Source organism: Orcinus orca, chromosome 15 (genome assembly GCF_937001465.1).
Source record: "Orcinus orca chromosome 15, mOrcOrc1.1, whole genome shotgun sequence".
NCBI classification, from domain to species: domain Eukaryota; kingdom Metazoa; phylum Chordata; class Mammalia; order Artiodactyla; family Delphinidae; genus Orcinus; species Orcinus orca.
The window spans coordinates 74,145,419-74,158,660 of record NC_064573.1 but is presented as its reverse complement, the minus strand read 5'-3'; the positions used below and the strand labels follow the sequence as shown (position 1 = coordinate 74,158,660).

At 41.8% G+C, this 13,242-nt stretch overlaps 1 protein-coding gene across 7 annotated transcripts in view; it reads right to left on the bottom strand.

Annotated features, from left to right (window-relative positions):
* Positions 1 to 4,147: 4,147 nt before the first annotated feature.
* The window catches only part of PTPN11 (protein tyrosine phosphatase non-receptor type 11), a 78,323-nt gene continuing 69,228 nt past the window's right edge, over positions 4,148 to 13,242 (bottom strand). For all 7 annotated transcript variants that reach the window (XM_033408760.2, XM_033408759.2, XM_033408761.2 and 4 more), the window contains 3 exons: positions 11,181 to 11,293; positions 8,867 to 8,969; positions 4,148 to 8,158 (listed from right to left, as the gene is read on the bottom strand). In XM_033408760.2, the coding sequence (XP_033264651.1) occupies positions 8,900 to 8,969; positions 11,181 to 11,293 (183 nt within the window). In that variant the 3' untranslated portion in view covers positions 4,148 to 8,158; positions 8,867 to 8,899. The remainder of the gene's footprint in view (positions 8,159 to 8,866; positions 8,970 to 11,180; positions 11,294 to 13,242) is intronic.

The window sequence follows — 13,242 nt, the reverse complement described above, 5'->3', positions numbered from 1 at the left end:
ACTGTGGGGCTGGTTGTATATAGCTGTGAATATACTAAAAACTGTTGAATGGTACAGTTTACACGGGTGAATTGTATGGAATGTGAATTACATCTCAATTTTTAAAAAGCAGTTTTAAAAAAATAGTTAAAGCAATTATACCCCAATAAAGATGTTAAAAAAAAATTAAAAAAATAAAAAAAATAGTTATCCATCTTCTGCCCAAAACAAAAAACAAAAAAGGTGACCCTTCTTGGTCGAGGCCCCAGGTTGCCTTCCCAACCTTACCTCCCATTCTGGCCTCCAGGTATGGGCTCCAGCCAAGTTGAGCCCTCCCCCTCCCCCGCCCCCAACCATGTGCTCTGCTGTTCTGTGGCTTTGCCTGCCCGCCATACCTCCAGGAATGCTCCACTGGGTCCCACCTCCAGCTAAGTGTGAAGCCCTCGGTCTCTCCCGGGATTCCTCAGGGGCCAGTGTGGTGAAAAGGAGGGGGCATGGACTTTGGAGTCAGACCCACCTGGGCTCAACAAATCCTAGCTCCCCACTTACTGCATGGGACCTCAGATAAGTCAGTTCGTGTCCCTGAACCTCAGTTTACTCATCTGTAAAATAGGGATCAGCCATTCATCCTACAAATACTGAGCTACCCAGGCACCATGCTAGGCACTGGGAACATGGCTGTGAGCAAAACAGATGGGGGAGGATACCTGCCTTGCAGGTTTTGAAATCATCTCTGGTAGTGTTTGGCACATTTAACTGTCATTTAGTAAATGAAGGGTATTATCATCATTTCCTTTTACTCTTTTAGTCTTGATCCAGGGCTCATCCATAGCTGTTTTATTTTCCATCTTGTATTCAGCCTGTGTGTGTCTCCTCTCCCTAAATGGGCCATCAAGTTCTTTAAGACAGGGATCAAGACAGATACTTGTTTTGTATTCCTCACAGCACCTAGTCAACGGCTCACTGTACTCATTAAAAAGTGGTTGAGGGGCCTTCCCCGGTGGTGCAGTGGTTAAGAATCCACCTGCCGGGTTTCCCTGGTGGCGCAGTGGTTGAGAGTCCGCCTGCCGATGCAGGGGACACGGGTTCGTGCCCCAGTCCGGGAAGATCCCACACGCCGCGGAGCGGCTGGGCCCGTGATCCATGGCTGCTGAGCCTGCGCCTCCGGAGCCTGTGCTCCGCAATGGGAGAGGCCACAACAGTGAGAGGCCCACATATCGCCAAAAAAAAAAAAAAAAAAAAAAGAATCCGCCTGCCAATGCAGGGGTCACGGGTTCAAGCCCTGGTCCGGGAAGATCTCATATGCCGTGGAGCAACTAAGCCCATGCACCACAACTACTGAGCTCGTGTGCCATGACTACTGAAGCCCGTGCGCCTAGAGCCCATGCTCCACAACAAGAGAAGCCACTGCAATGAGACGCCCGCGCACTGCAATGAAGCCCCCTCTTGCTGCAACTAGAGAAAGCCCACGTGAAGCAACAAAGACCCAACGCAGCCAAAAAAAAAAAAAAAAAAAAGTGGTTGAATGGATGCATGCATGCATTACTGTTTGGCACTTTTGAATCTGAAAGAAAATCTGAAGTAATTCTCAACTCACTGGCCCAGATAATTAAGACCAGTCTCACATGGTAGCTGGTATAGAGCTTTAGCATCCTGGTGATGGCAAGAACGCTTTCCCTCATCCCCACTGAGAATGACAATCACAGCAAGGCCCAAACCAAAATGCACAGACAGGTGCATCCCATATGCACCTAAAGGGCGGTTTATAGAAATTGATCCTGGTGACTCAGTAATTTCAGTCGTCAGTCAGTCATAGAGAATTAAGTATCTTTATTCCTAAACTCAAAATAAGACAGACCCAGAACTTGAAAGAAAAAAAAAGGCAAGTGACCTAAAGAGTTCACAGAAAAGCGTAAACAAAGCATTTGAAAAGATGCTTGTCCTCCTTCTTAAGAGAGATGCAAATTTAGTTACACTGAACTATCTTTGTTCACCTATCAGACAGATGAGGGCTCAAGTCTGAAAGGTAGTTTGATAAAGGTGTGAGGAAAGAAGCTGGTAGGGCTATAACTAGGGTCAGCCTCACTGGGGCACAATTCAACATTCTACATCCAAGTAACAAATGTAAACCCTGGGAACCAGCACTTACAGTGAGGCATATGTTCAAAGTTGCTCTCGGTCCTTGGGGATAATGAGAAAGACTGTTCATGGGAGACAGGTGTGGACGAGATTTCCCACTGTATGCTCTTTGAATCTTTTACACTTTGTTCTAAGTGAACGTATTATCTACTCAAAAAAAATACACACAATTTTTAAGTTCAGAAGAGCTTTAAGCCTAAGGGGGGGAAATTTTTTTAAGCAGACATATTGGTTAATGGGTACAGAATTTCAGCTGTGATGATGAAAACAATTCTAGCAACGGATCATGGTTTAATGTTGCACAATAATGTGAATTCCCTGCACTGTATACTTAAAAGTGGTTTAAATGGCCAATTTTGTTTTACCCGTATTTTACAATTAAAACAATTTTTTAAACAAAGTAAAAGACAAGCACACAAGACCTCATGAATCATGAGGCCACATTCAAATACCATCACCAGGAATTCCCTGGCAGTCCAGTGGTTAGGACTTTGTGCTTTCACTGCCGAGGGCCCAGGTTCGATCCCTGGTCCGGGAACTAAGATCCCTCAAGCCACGTGGTGTGGCCAAAAAAAAAAAAAAAAAATACCATCACTTGGAAGACCTAGATCACCTGAGTTATCTAGGGTAATCCTGAATGAACAGATGTTATCTTTCTTAATAAAGGATGATTCATTAATTGTAAAACTAAATTACAATGTAACTTTATTGACTTTGTAAATTTATATGAAAACATTTACAATGCAGGAAAAAAAATCCTTTGCCTTATGACATGAACTTGATATTTCCCTTGAAAAATGTTATCTCAATAATGATTACATTCGGAATGAAACAGCTCATTCCAAACCATAATTTATACTCTATACTAGGAAGTCCTAGCAAAACTGGCCTAGATTATCCAACACAGTGAATTTATATTTCATCAAGAACTGAATGGTTAAAAATGCAGTAAGTAGATGCATGGATAGAGAATAAAGACACTCATAAATATGTACTATATTTTGTTGCAAAATGTGTCCAAAAGAGTGCTAGAACTGCCACTGGTATAGATCATGACAGAGAGAGTTATTCTTTGTTCAGAGATGAATGGAGAAGCAAGAGCTGAATAGAGAAATAGCTATTTGCCTTGCATGTTCATTTCTAAAAAGAGATCCAAAGAAACTGGCCTTGACTGAACCCATAAGAAAATGAAAGGACAGTTTCCCTCTTTCTCTACACACACACACACACACACACACACACACACACACACACACACACACACACACAAGGTTCCCCACTGGTCAAGAATAAGCTTAAGTGATCCTCACCATTGAATCCTAACTCCCTGTAATTCATTCCTCTATGTAACCATCAATTTCAGTTAATACCCTTATTGTTTACTCTAATCGAATAACTACCTGTATAACTGTTTTATTCATCCATTTCCCAGTCCCTAGCTTCTAGTGGGGATTTAATCTTTGCTGAATGGAAGAGAATTTGTACCCAAAACGGTCTATGGCCTTACCAGGTAGAGACATGACAACAAGTCTGAGCAACACATGAATTTCTTTGTCCATAAACCACCCACAGATTCTTTTTTAATATATAATATTTATTTATTTATTTATTTAGCTACGGGTCTTGGTTGTGGCACGTGGGATCTTTAGTTGCGGCATGTTGGCTCTTAGTTGTGGCATGCGGGATCTAGTTCCCTGATCAGGGATCTAACGTGGGCCCCCTGCATTGGGAGCGTGGAGTCTTAACCACTGGACCACCAGGGAAGTCTAATCATGTCCTGTATACATTATACAGACATACTTTTTACTCGCTATTTACTCTTCCAAATAAAATTCCCTGTCTCCCAAAGCTACTCATAAAATAGGCACTCAAATGCTTGAGGAACTGATTCATTCATTCTGAATTCCAGGTTCCCTTCTAGATAAGAGCTGCAAAACGTCAGCATTTGGCTAGTATAAGAGGTTAAGGGACCTGTAATCCCAGTTTTTCCTGGACATTTCAGATGAAGTAAATGACAAATACCATAATATACGAAAATGGTTTTATTCCTAATTTTTAGTTCCCATACAGTTTACAAATACACTTTTACTCTGATAATACAGCTTTGCAACTAGCAAAGCAGTTGAACTAACACCCATAAATACAGGTGAGGAGACAATTAACATCCACTAATGTTTCTCTACATAAACTATTCTTTTAATGTCATTTTTTAAAAAACAATTGCAAATAGACTACATAATATACGTGGGCAAAAAGGCAATTAAGTGAATCTCTTGAAACACTAATGTATAATAAACAGTGCATATTATCAACATTTACATGATTCACATCAAAATGATGACATCCTAAAACGTATTCCTTTTAAAGGAGAGATTTATCAATAAAATATTACATATCTTTTAATACTCTGGTACAATACTTCATATACTGCAGGAAAATTAACTGTAGATCTAGTCATCGACTTAATAAAGGATCCTTTTCCATTAGCTTTTATTAATAAAAGAATCACAACTAGGTCATAAATAAACAGGCAAATTATTAATTACATGATTTGAGGTTTAGGATGAAAACTTGTAAAAATTAGTTTGATATACAGCAAAGTTATACAACACACTAAAACCAACTGTTTAATATTTTTGCCTTATGTGAACTGCCCATAGTAAAAAAGGAACAAACTTTTTAAGGATGGAAGGTATAATAAACTATATTTTGGAACTTATTTTTCAAGAGGAAGAGGAAAAAAGATTTTAACGAAATTAAGGGCTAATACAGATCCTAATAAAGGCATATTGAAATCAGGGAGGCCATGTGCTTACGATGTAAAACTTTATTCCGCCAACAACATACAGAAAACAAAAACTGCACTGGGTTTGTACTTACGTCTACAGTCTAAGTTTCCCTTACGGATTAACAAGCTACAACAGAACACTTCACAATTGCATACCTTTTTCCACATTCCTCTGAACTAGAAATAACCCAGGACATTATATTAGTTCTTAAAAACCCTAGTAACCCCTTAATAACCCCTAAAAATAATCTTGATGATTTTCTTGGCTGTTCCAAAGCAACTGGGCTCCGTAAAGAATGCACGAACACCAAGAAAGTAGTACATGTATTTTCTCATCCCCATTTAGCCACATTTGTAAAGTCACCAATTTCAAAGGGCGAGATGACCAGAATTTTCAGGAGGGCCACACACTGGATACAAGGTGTCTTTTTGTTTTGTTTTGTTTTTTTAAAAAAAAAACAGGCTATTAAGACTCTGAAATTTGGCTTTTTTAAAAAACCCCAATACCACATGCCAGATAATTTCTTCACCCCAAATATAAAATCCTATGCTTGTAATTTTAAAATACTTAGCCAGCTATGGGAATATTGTGCAAATTTAATGTCTACCAGCAACGCAGAAGCAGACTACAGACGTGTAGCTATCACACCTATTTTCCAGGTAACCTGATTCAACTATTACTGACTGCTGTGGTCCCAGGCCCTCTGACTTCCTCAGAAACCACCTCTTTGGAACTTCCATTTCCACTGTTTTTTTTACACCCGCACCTCAAGCTCACCTCCCCCTCCCCCATCTTCACAGCCCCTCCACGTGAATCCATCCCATGTAGTCTTACCGGAGAACCTGCAATCACCTTTACCAAACACACGACAAACCTAGGCAACCTAGGGACTATTAATCTTGTCTTGGCATCAGTTTACACCACATAATAGGTGCTGACTTCGTGGAGGGAAATCTAAATGAAATCAATGTCCTATTACAAACGAAGCTGCCCAGGATCAGGTGTTTCCAAGTGCAAAAACAACTGATCTTAAGCTACAGGCAGAGACGTTAATGCAGCAGATATGTTGTACAATCAAATCCTTGTATGCTGGTGAAAGACCTTGCCCCCAAAGTCCAGAGTCAAAACGTTATCGCAAAAACGAGGACCATTCAATGTGACAATGCAATACAAATAACAGGATTCAAGATCCTTGTTGCAAGTACTGAACTGGAATCTCTTTCTTTACAGGCTTGACAAGAAGACAGCAGTCATTTACATTCCTCTTAGAAGGTAATTACCTTCAACAATTCTAAGTTCAATGGATGGGGGGGAGGGGAGGTGGGGGGAGAAGTCAATGTAATTTTGTCTGTGAAAATGGCAGCCAGGCTCTCCCCAAACAACCTCAGGGTTTCAAAGGAGGTAAAGACCTCAGAAAGGAGCTACTAACAGGGTTGGATCTAGTCCTTCCTTTTCTGGAGACAAAGCAAGAAGAATTCAATTAAGGAGATCATGACTTAACAGCAAAGCTGCCGTGGCATTTTATTATCTTTACAAAGTCCACCAATGATGCTTCAATTGAAATACACTCATTGAATGATGATTCAACACACAGGGCAAAGAGGGATGTCTTTGGAGAAGGCACTTCAGGTAGAACATTAGCAAATCCTACTGCTTGGTTAAAACAAAAATGAGCTACTGCTAATTCAATCTGACTAGTGGCCTCATGAGAACTGCCCCTCCGCACTGCAGCCTTGACTGCGTGCATGGGTGTGGGGCCCGACTGAAGCCAGGGGCGTGAAGAAAGCACCCCATTCACCTCCCTCTGCAGCGGCCAGGGCAATGAGGCGGCTCTGCTTTCAAATGCTCTGCCCTCCCGAACACACCCAACCTTAAGAGACCAGTTTCCCAAAGCAATGGTTTAGAACATATGCTAAGAGCCAGCAGAACTGGTTCAGGAAGCTCGCTGAAGGCCCTCTGTTTCTGCCTGACTTCCAGCTTACAACAGCTATCATAACCAGCTTCAGCTTCCCAAGGTCACTAGCAGCTTCTACTTTTGCTAACCTCTTTTTTTAGCTGTTTTTCCATGGCACTGGTTCTGACGTTCTGTTACACTGGGGGCCTCCAAGGAACCTCACCTCCATTTCATGACCTCGTGCAGTCTCCTCTTCCCAAATCGGAGCTGGGCCTGGGACTGGTTTTAATCAATAGAAGGCAGTAGAAGTGATGCTGTGACAGTTCTGGGTTTAAGTCTTAAACCTGGCCACTACTGCTTTATACCCTTGGGACCTCTGAGCTGCCATAAATGTGGTCCAGCTACCCTGTGGGCGAGGCCACGTGGAGAAGGTGAGACCTGAGGACCGCATGCAGATGGAGAGGCCCAGCCATCCTGCCAACCACGAGTGACACCAGCAAGACAAGGAGAGGAACCGCTCAGCTGAGCCCAGCCCAGTTTGAAGAGATGGGGAAAAGCCAGTTGTTGTTTTAAGCCACTCAGTTTTAAGGTGGTTTGTCAGCAACAAGTGATAACCCAAAACTGGTTATCCATAGATGCATTTTTTCCTAAATACAATTACTCAAATGAAAAGAAAAGATGACAAACGTTTTCCCACCACGAGTTTCTCAGTCAACAGGCTGAATGGTAATTGGTCAACTGCTAAGAAGAAACCATGCCTTTTATCCTAAGTTCCCATGATTTCCGCCCCCATGATTTTTCAATGGCAATGCAAGGGGAGACAGTCTGGGGCACTGGCTTAATTATTATTTAGCCAAAATAAGAGGCCATCAAAATGCATTATCCACTACTGGATAAGTGATGATAAATGAAATTGTTCTCACTTCTATAGGGTGTTGTTACTTAATTATCCCCAATCATTTTTCCTCTTACAAGTGCCCTATCATTCCCCACAAAGCAGGGGGGAAACTAAGTTTGTTGAGGTTATCAAAAGAAAAAATGCCAATAACTAGAATTTGAATCACCATCATCTGGAAAATATAGAGCACAATTTAACTGCTTCCTCAATTTAAAATAAAATTCCATAAAATATAACACTGTCTACATCATAGAGATGATTTCTTCTTATCTGAGGACATGAGTAATTGGAAATCAGGTATTGTTGAGTTAGAATACAGTGGTCTTTAAATGGTTTCAAATTTTGCTTATCAAAAGGTAGTCAACCACAATGCAAGCCTTCCAAATTCAAATTCATTCTTCATGTAAACTTTCTTGCATCTGTTCTTGATCTTTTCAGGGAGAGGGGGAAAGTCCACATCTGGCAAAGAAATAAGTTAGAATTTTTAAGGAGCATACATCTAAAAGTTTGGCAAGGCAGTAAACCATTTTAAAGTAGATTTAGAGCTTTTAAATATACTATTCATTGAAATGGGAATTTCGACGTGAAATGCTAAAAACTTACCTTTTAAACATACATCACACAATTGGGTCCCTGTCTAAAAAGGTGATTGGAAGGAAGGAGACGTACAAGGGAGACGAATTCCCAGCATCAGAGCTGGAAGGGATGTGGAGTTGAGCCAGTCAGAGGCCCAGGAAGTCCAGTGCCCTGTGTCATACAGCCAGCCAGTCAGAGGCCCACTGGGGTGAAAACTCAGGCATCCTGACTCTGACCATCCAGTGCCATGTCCCCACAGTCCCTAGATCCCTACAGATCATCTCCCAGCACAGCGTGGGTTAACCTACTTTAATAAAAATTGCAGGAATGATGATATCTGCCCTTCATCACCAGTATCAACCATTTTTCTGTAAGTGCTAACCCTGCCCTTCACAGAATTAATTCTGTATTTGATTTCAATATTTAATGAATCCAGCTTGGAGAAAGAAATACAGGCAGAAGAAAAAAGAGGCTGGGTTTTAAAATTCAATTGTGGTTCACTTTGTTAAAACAGTCACAAATTATTTGCCTGCTTCAAAATGCCACAAATGATATAAACAATTAACCAGTAGAGCACTTTTGTTGAAATACCTATTTCTGTGCTTGAAGTCTTGGCGGGTCTTCTCATCTGAAACTTTTCTGCTGCTGCATCAGACCCACATTTTCATAGACTCTAGCATTATCTTCTCTCATTCTGAAAAGAAGAAAAGGAAGACGACACTAATAAAAACGCAGACATACTGTTTAACCTTACATGATAGTTATAATGCACATACTCTATTCTCTGGGGACCGTATGCGGTGCAGACATAGCTCCTGCCCCCAGGAGTTGACATTATAGGAGAGGATATCGGACAGAACACACAGCAAAATAATTCTGAAGTAAGAGCCTCAAGTCCCTGTACTCCCAGGGTTTGGCGGAAGGAGAGTTGTTTTCCAGGAGGCTGGAGCGAGGTAGGCCTGTACGATGAGGCATTGGGTTAGACCTTGAAGGAAGCTGGGACATGTGCATAGAGAAAAGAATGGTATTCATTGTGGGCAGAAGGATCTGAATGGGCCAGAGCAATGTAAAGGCAAAGTGTAGGAACGGTTAGGCAGGGACTACAGATCCATTCAGCCCCCAATCCAGCGACATGAAGGTGAACATGAAGCTGACCGGCAGTTTAGGGCCCCAGGGTGGAGGGGCAATGCATCAGAGCCCAGACTCTGTTTTTTTTGGTTTTTTTTTGCGGTACGCGGGCCTCTCACTGCTGTGGCCTCTTCCGTTGTGGAGCACAGGCTCCGGACGTGCAGGCTCAGCGGCCATGGCTCACGGGCCTAGCCGCTCCGCGGCACGTGGGATCTTCCCGGACTGGGGCACGAACCCGTGTCCCCTGCATCGGCAGGCAGACTCTCAACCACTGCGCCACCAGGGAAGCCCCCAGACTCTGTTTTGCTGAGCAGAGTGGAGACCAGAACAGTCCAGGGGGACGAGGAACCCAGCAGCTCTGGGCTGGTCAGAGAGGAACAAGCTGAAACAAGCAGCAGGGGCCGGGGTCTCCTGGGTCTGCACCCTACAAGGGGGACAACGGGAACAGAGAGGCAGAGAACCTATTAGTCACAGGCAGGTCACTGGTAAAAAGGGAGTCGTCAGAGCTAATTCTGTTGAGCCAACATGTAGGGAAAGCTTTCTGGCAAGGATCGGAGCCCTGATGTGCTGGTTCCACTGCAAATCACTGCAGATAGCAATTTAAAATCAACTTTCCCCATCAGTCCGCTGGGAAAGAAAAAAGCAGGCAGAAGGAAGAGGCAGCTTGGTGGAGAGCATACTTTTGCTATATAATTTCATTTCAATGTTAAATAGAAAGCAAATGTAAATACGAGCCTCATATATGTTATCAAAAACATTTATATAGAGTATTAAAGCCAACAGGGGTTTAAAAATCCACATCAGAAGCAAACAGGGATAAGACTCCTAGGGGAAAATAAAAAGTAAATGTTATACCAGAGAGTGACTTTAGGATATACAGAAAAAAAATAACTTACAATTGTTATTCACATAATTGATTTAACGAATATTTTCTTATCACGTTTTAGTTTAAACATGGAGTTGGCAAAGTTTTTCTGTACAGGACCAGACTAAAAATAATGTAGTCTCTGTGGGCCATACACGGTCTCTGTCATGTATTATTCTTTGTGTGTGTGTGTTTTTAATAACCCTTTAAGAACCGTCCATGAGCTGTACAAAAGCAGGCCGTGGCCCGGATTTGGCCTGGGGGCTGTCGTTTGCTAACCTGGTTTAAATACCCACAGTAGATTTCTGCTGACTGTGGAAAATTAGACCATGATTGTGTTGACACATGGATGGTCAATTTACTTACTTTTACATAGCCAAGAGTCTTGACTCATCAAAAAGGGTGTTACCTACCTCTGCAACAATCCACACCCCATCAAAAGAAAAATTAGATTCTTGGGACTTCCCTGGTGGCACAGTGGTTAAGACTCCGCGCTCCCAATGCAGGGGTCCCGGGTTCGATCCCTGGTCAGGGAACTAGATCCCACACACCACAACTAAGGTTTGCATGCCACAACCGAGGAGCTGGCGAGCTGCAACTAAGGAGCCTGCCTGCCACAACTAAGACCCAGCACAACCAAATAAATAAAATACTTTTTAAAAATTAGATTCTCCTTGGAGAACCAGCACTTGATATCTGTACAGTCCCGTAGACTCCTAGCCAGTGTAGCAAGCAGCCTTCAGGTTAGGTCAACTAAAATTTAGTTTAGCTAGCCACTGGCACACTCAAGAACCAGTTAGGCAACAATAATGTGCACCAAGGAAAGGCATGTGCTGCAAAGACGTATCATTTTTTAAAGCTTTTCTATAGGATTATGTTCAGGTAAAAGGATTTTCCTTCATTTCTACTTACTCTGCACAGGACGGCGTTGGGGTACAAGGTGGGAGGGGACTCTGATCTCCAGTTGCCTGGTCCGTCAGGGAATACTTAATATTTGTGTATTCGTGCCCTTTCCTCTTGCTTTTCTGTAAAGTGAAGATTGCATATATGAAGAACTGTGACTTTTTTGAGGGAATGAAGAAGTCAAAAAGGCATTTCATTAAAAAGAAAAAAAGAGAGAGAGAGTTTGACAGACAGACAAGTTGGACCCTGAATACTGGTATGTTGATCAAATGTCAGGGAATTCACCTCCTTCATGTAAATACATCATATGGGTGAAAAGGACCTTTGAACCATACAATTCAAAAGCAGAGAGTCATGCATTAACAACTTACTGTATTAAATGAAATGTACCTGTTTCTGGACTAAGAGAGAATTCACACGTTCTTTGACACATTAGCATCTAATCATTTCATAGTTCACTTGCAACACATTTAATGATTTTCAAGTAAACAGGTGGGAAAAGAGTTTCAGAAATAAACACACTCCAAGTAAAAACTGCACACAGGTACAAAAGATGGCAACACTCTTAGCAGAATAATACACTTTATCGTATCGTCCCCACCCCACCCCCACTCCAGAAAAAACTCTGGCACATTTAAAACTTTACTTTCAGCCCAATGATACTCTGGGGGAAAAAAGGCAGAGAAAACCAGTAAAATGTAATCTCATTTCAGATACAGAATGAACTGCATTAGGTAGGACTCTAGTTAGATGATTTATCATTCTTTCCTCCTAAATTCACCCAGAAACAACGAATTCCGAAAATCTAATCCATCAAGTTATCTTCATTATATAATGCTGCCTTCATTACAGGATTATTCAAGACACAGTAAATGTTAGAAAGAGTATCCGTATCAAATACTGACGTAGAGCAGTGACTCTCATTCACTGTTGTTGAGAGGGTGAGCTGGTGCCATCACTCTGGTACACAACTGATAGTACCAACTAGTTAGTATCCGGTAATGATGAAAAGGCACATATATTTTACAACGCTGAACATTTACTTCTTGAGAAACTCACACACCCAAGCCTAGAAAGAGCTGACAAGGATGTCCAGTGACGTGCTATTCCTAACAATGTTCACCAAGAGAACACTGAATACCTCACAATGAATACCTCACATTCATATCACGAAATAATATGCAACAGTGAAGAGGAAAAGTGCGTGTGTGTGTGTGTGTGTGTGTGTGTGTGTGTATCAAAACAGATTACATACACAATGTTAGGTGGAAAAACACAAACTGCAAAACAATGAAACAGTGTATCATCTTGCTAAACATTCTAAACATAAAAACAATGTCATATATTGTATACAGATATTTGTATTTAAAAATTTTTAAATACAAAAAGAGACTGCAAGGCTAGTTACTGCCTTGGGGTTCCGAGAGTGAAGATGAGGGGTGGCCCCGGGGGTGGGTGTCAAACGGAATCTCAGCCATATAGTGGTTACACTTGATTGCTTTTAAAAAGAAAAAAGATTTGAAAGAAATGTGACAAAAGGAAATGGTCTATTATGGGTGTGGTACTGAATGTTTTAAATTTTTCAAAATAAAATGTAAGGCATAAAAGAAATTTAAATCCACCAGTGGAATTTCTTTTTCCTCTCCTTGCTCAAAACTCACCAAAAACAACAGCTAAATAAAAAATGGAAAATCTTACTATACATAAAACAAGGGAATGCTACAACTCCAATCTACAAACTATAAAGTGTCTCTGATATAGTACTGTGAAAACTGGACCAAAATAAGAAGGAAGCTGAGAAGTAACACATACCCCTCAGATGGTAGCAGGAAAAAGAAACCCCTGAATGTCGCTGTCCCAGGAGTGAAAGGCCTGGAGCTGAGCCATGGCAGGCCATAGGAGAAGTGGGGGAAGGCTTGTCAAGAGCCAGTTCAACACAGTAGAAAGGCCCACAGTCTGAAGAGCCTTTTCTGCCGTCCACTGCCACCCTCCCAGCTGAGGTGGCCTAGAGGAGAGGCAGGGTAGGAGGGAGCATTATTAACCCCTCTGACTCTACAGGCATTGCAAAGTG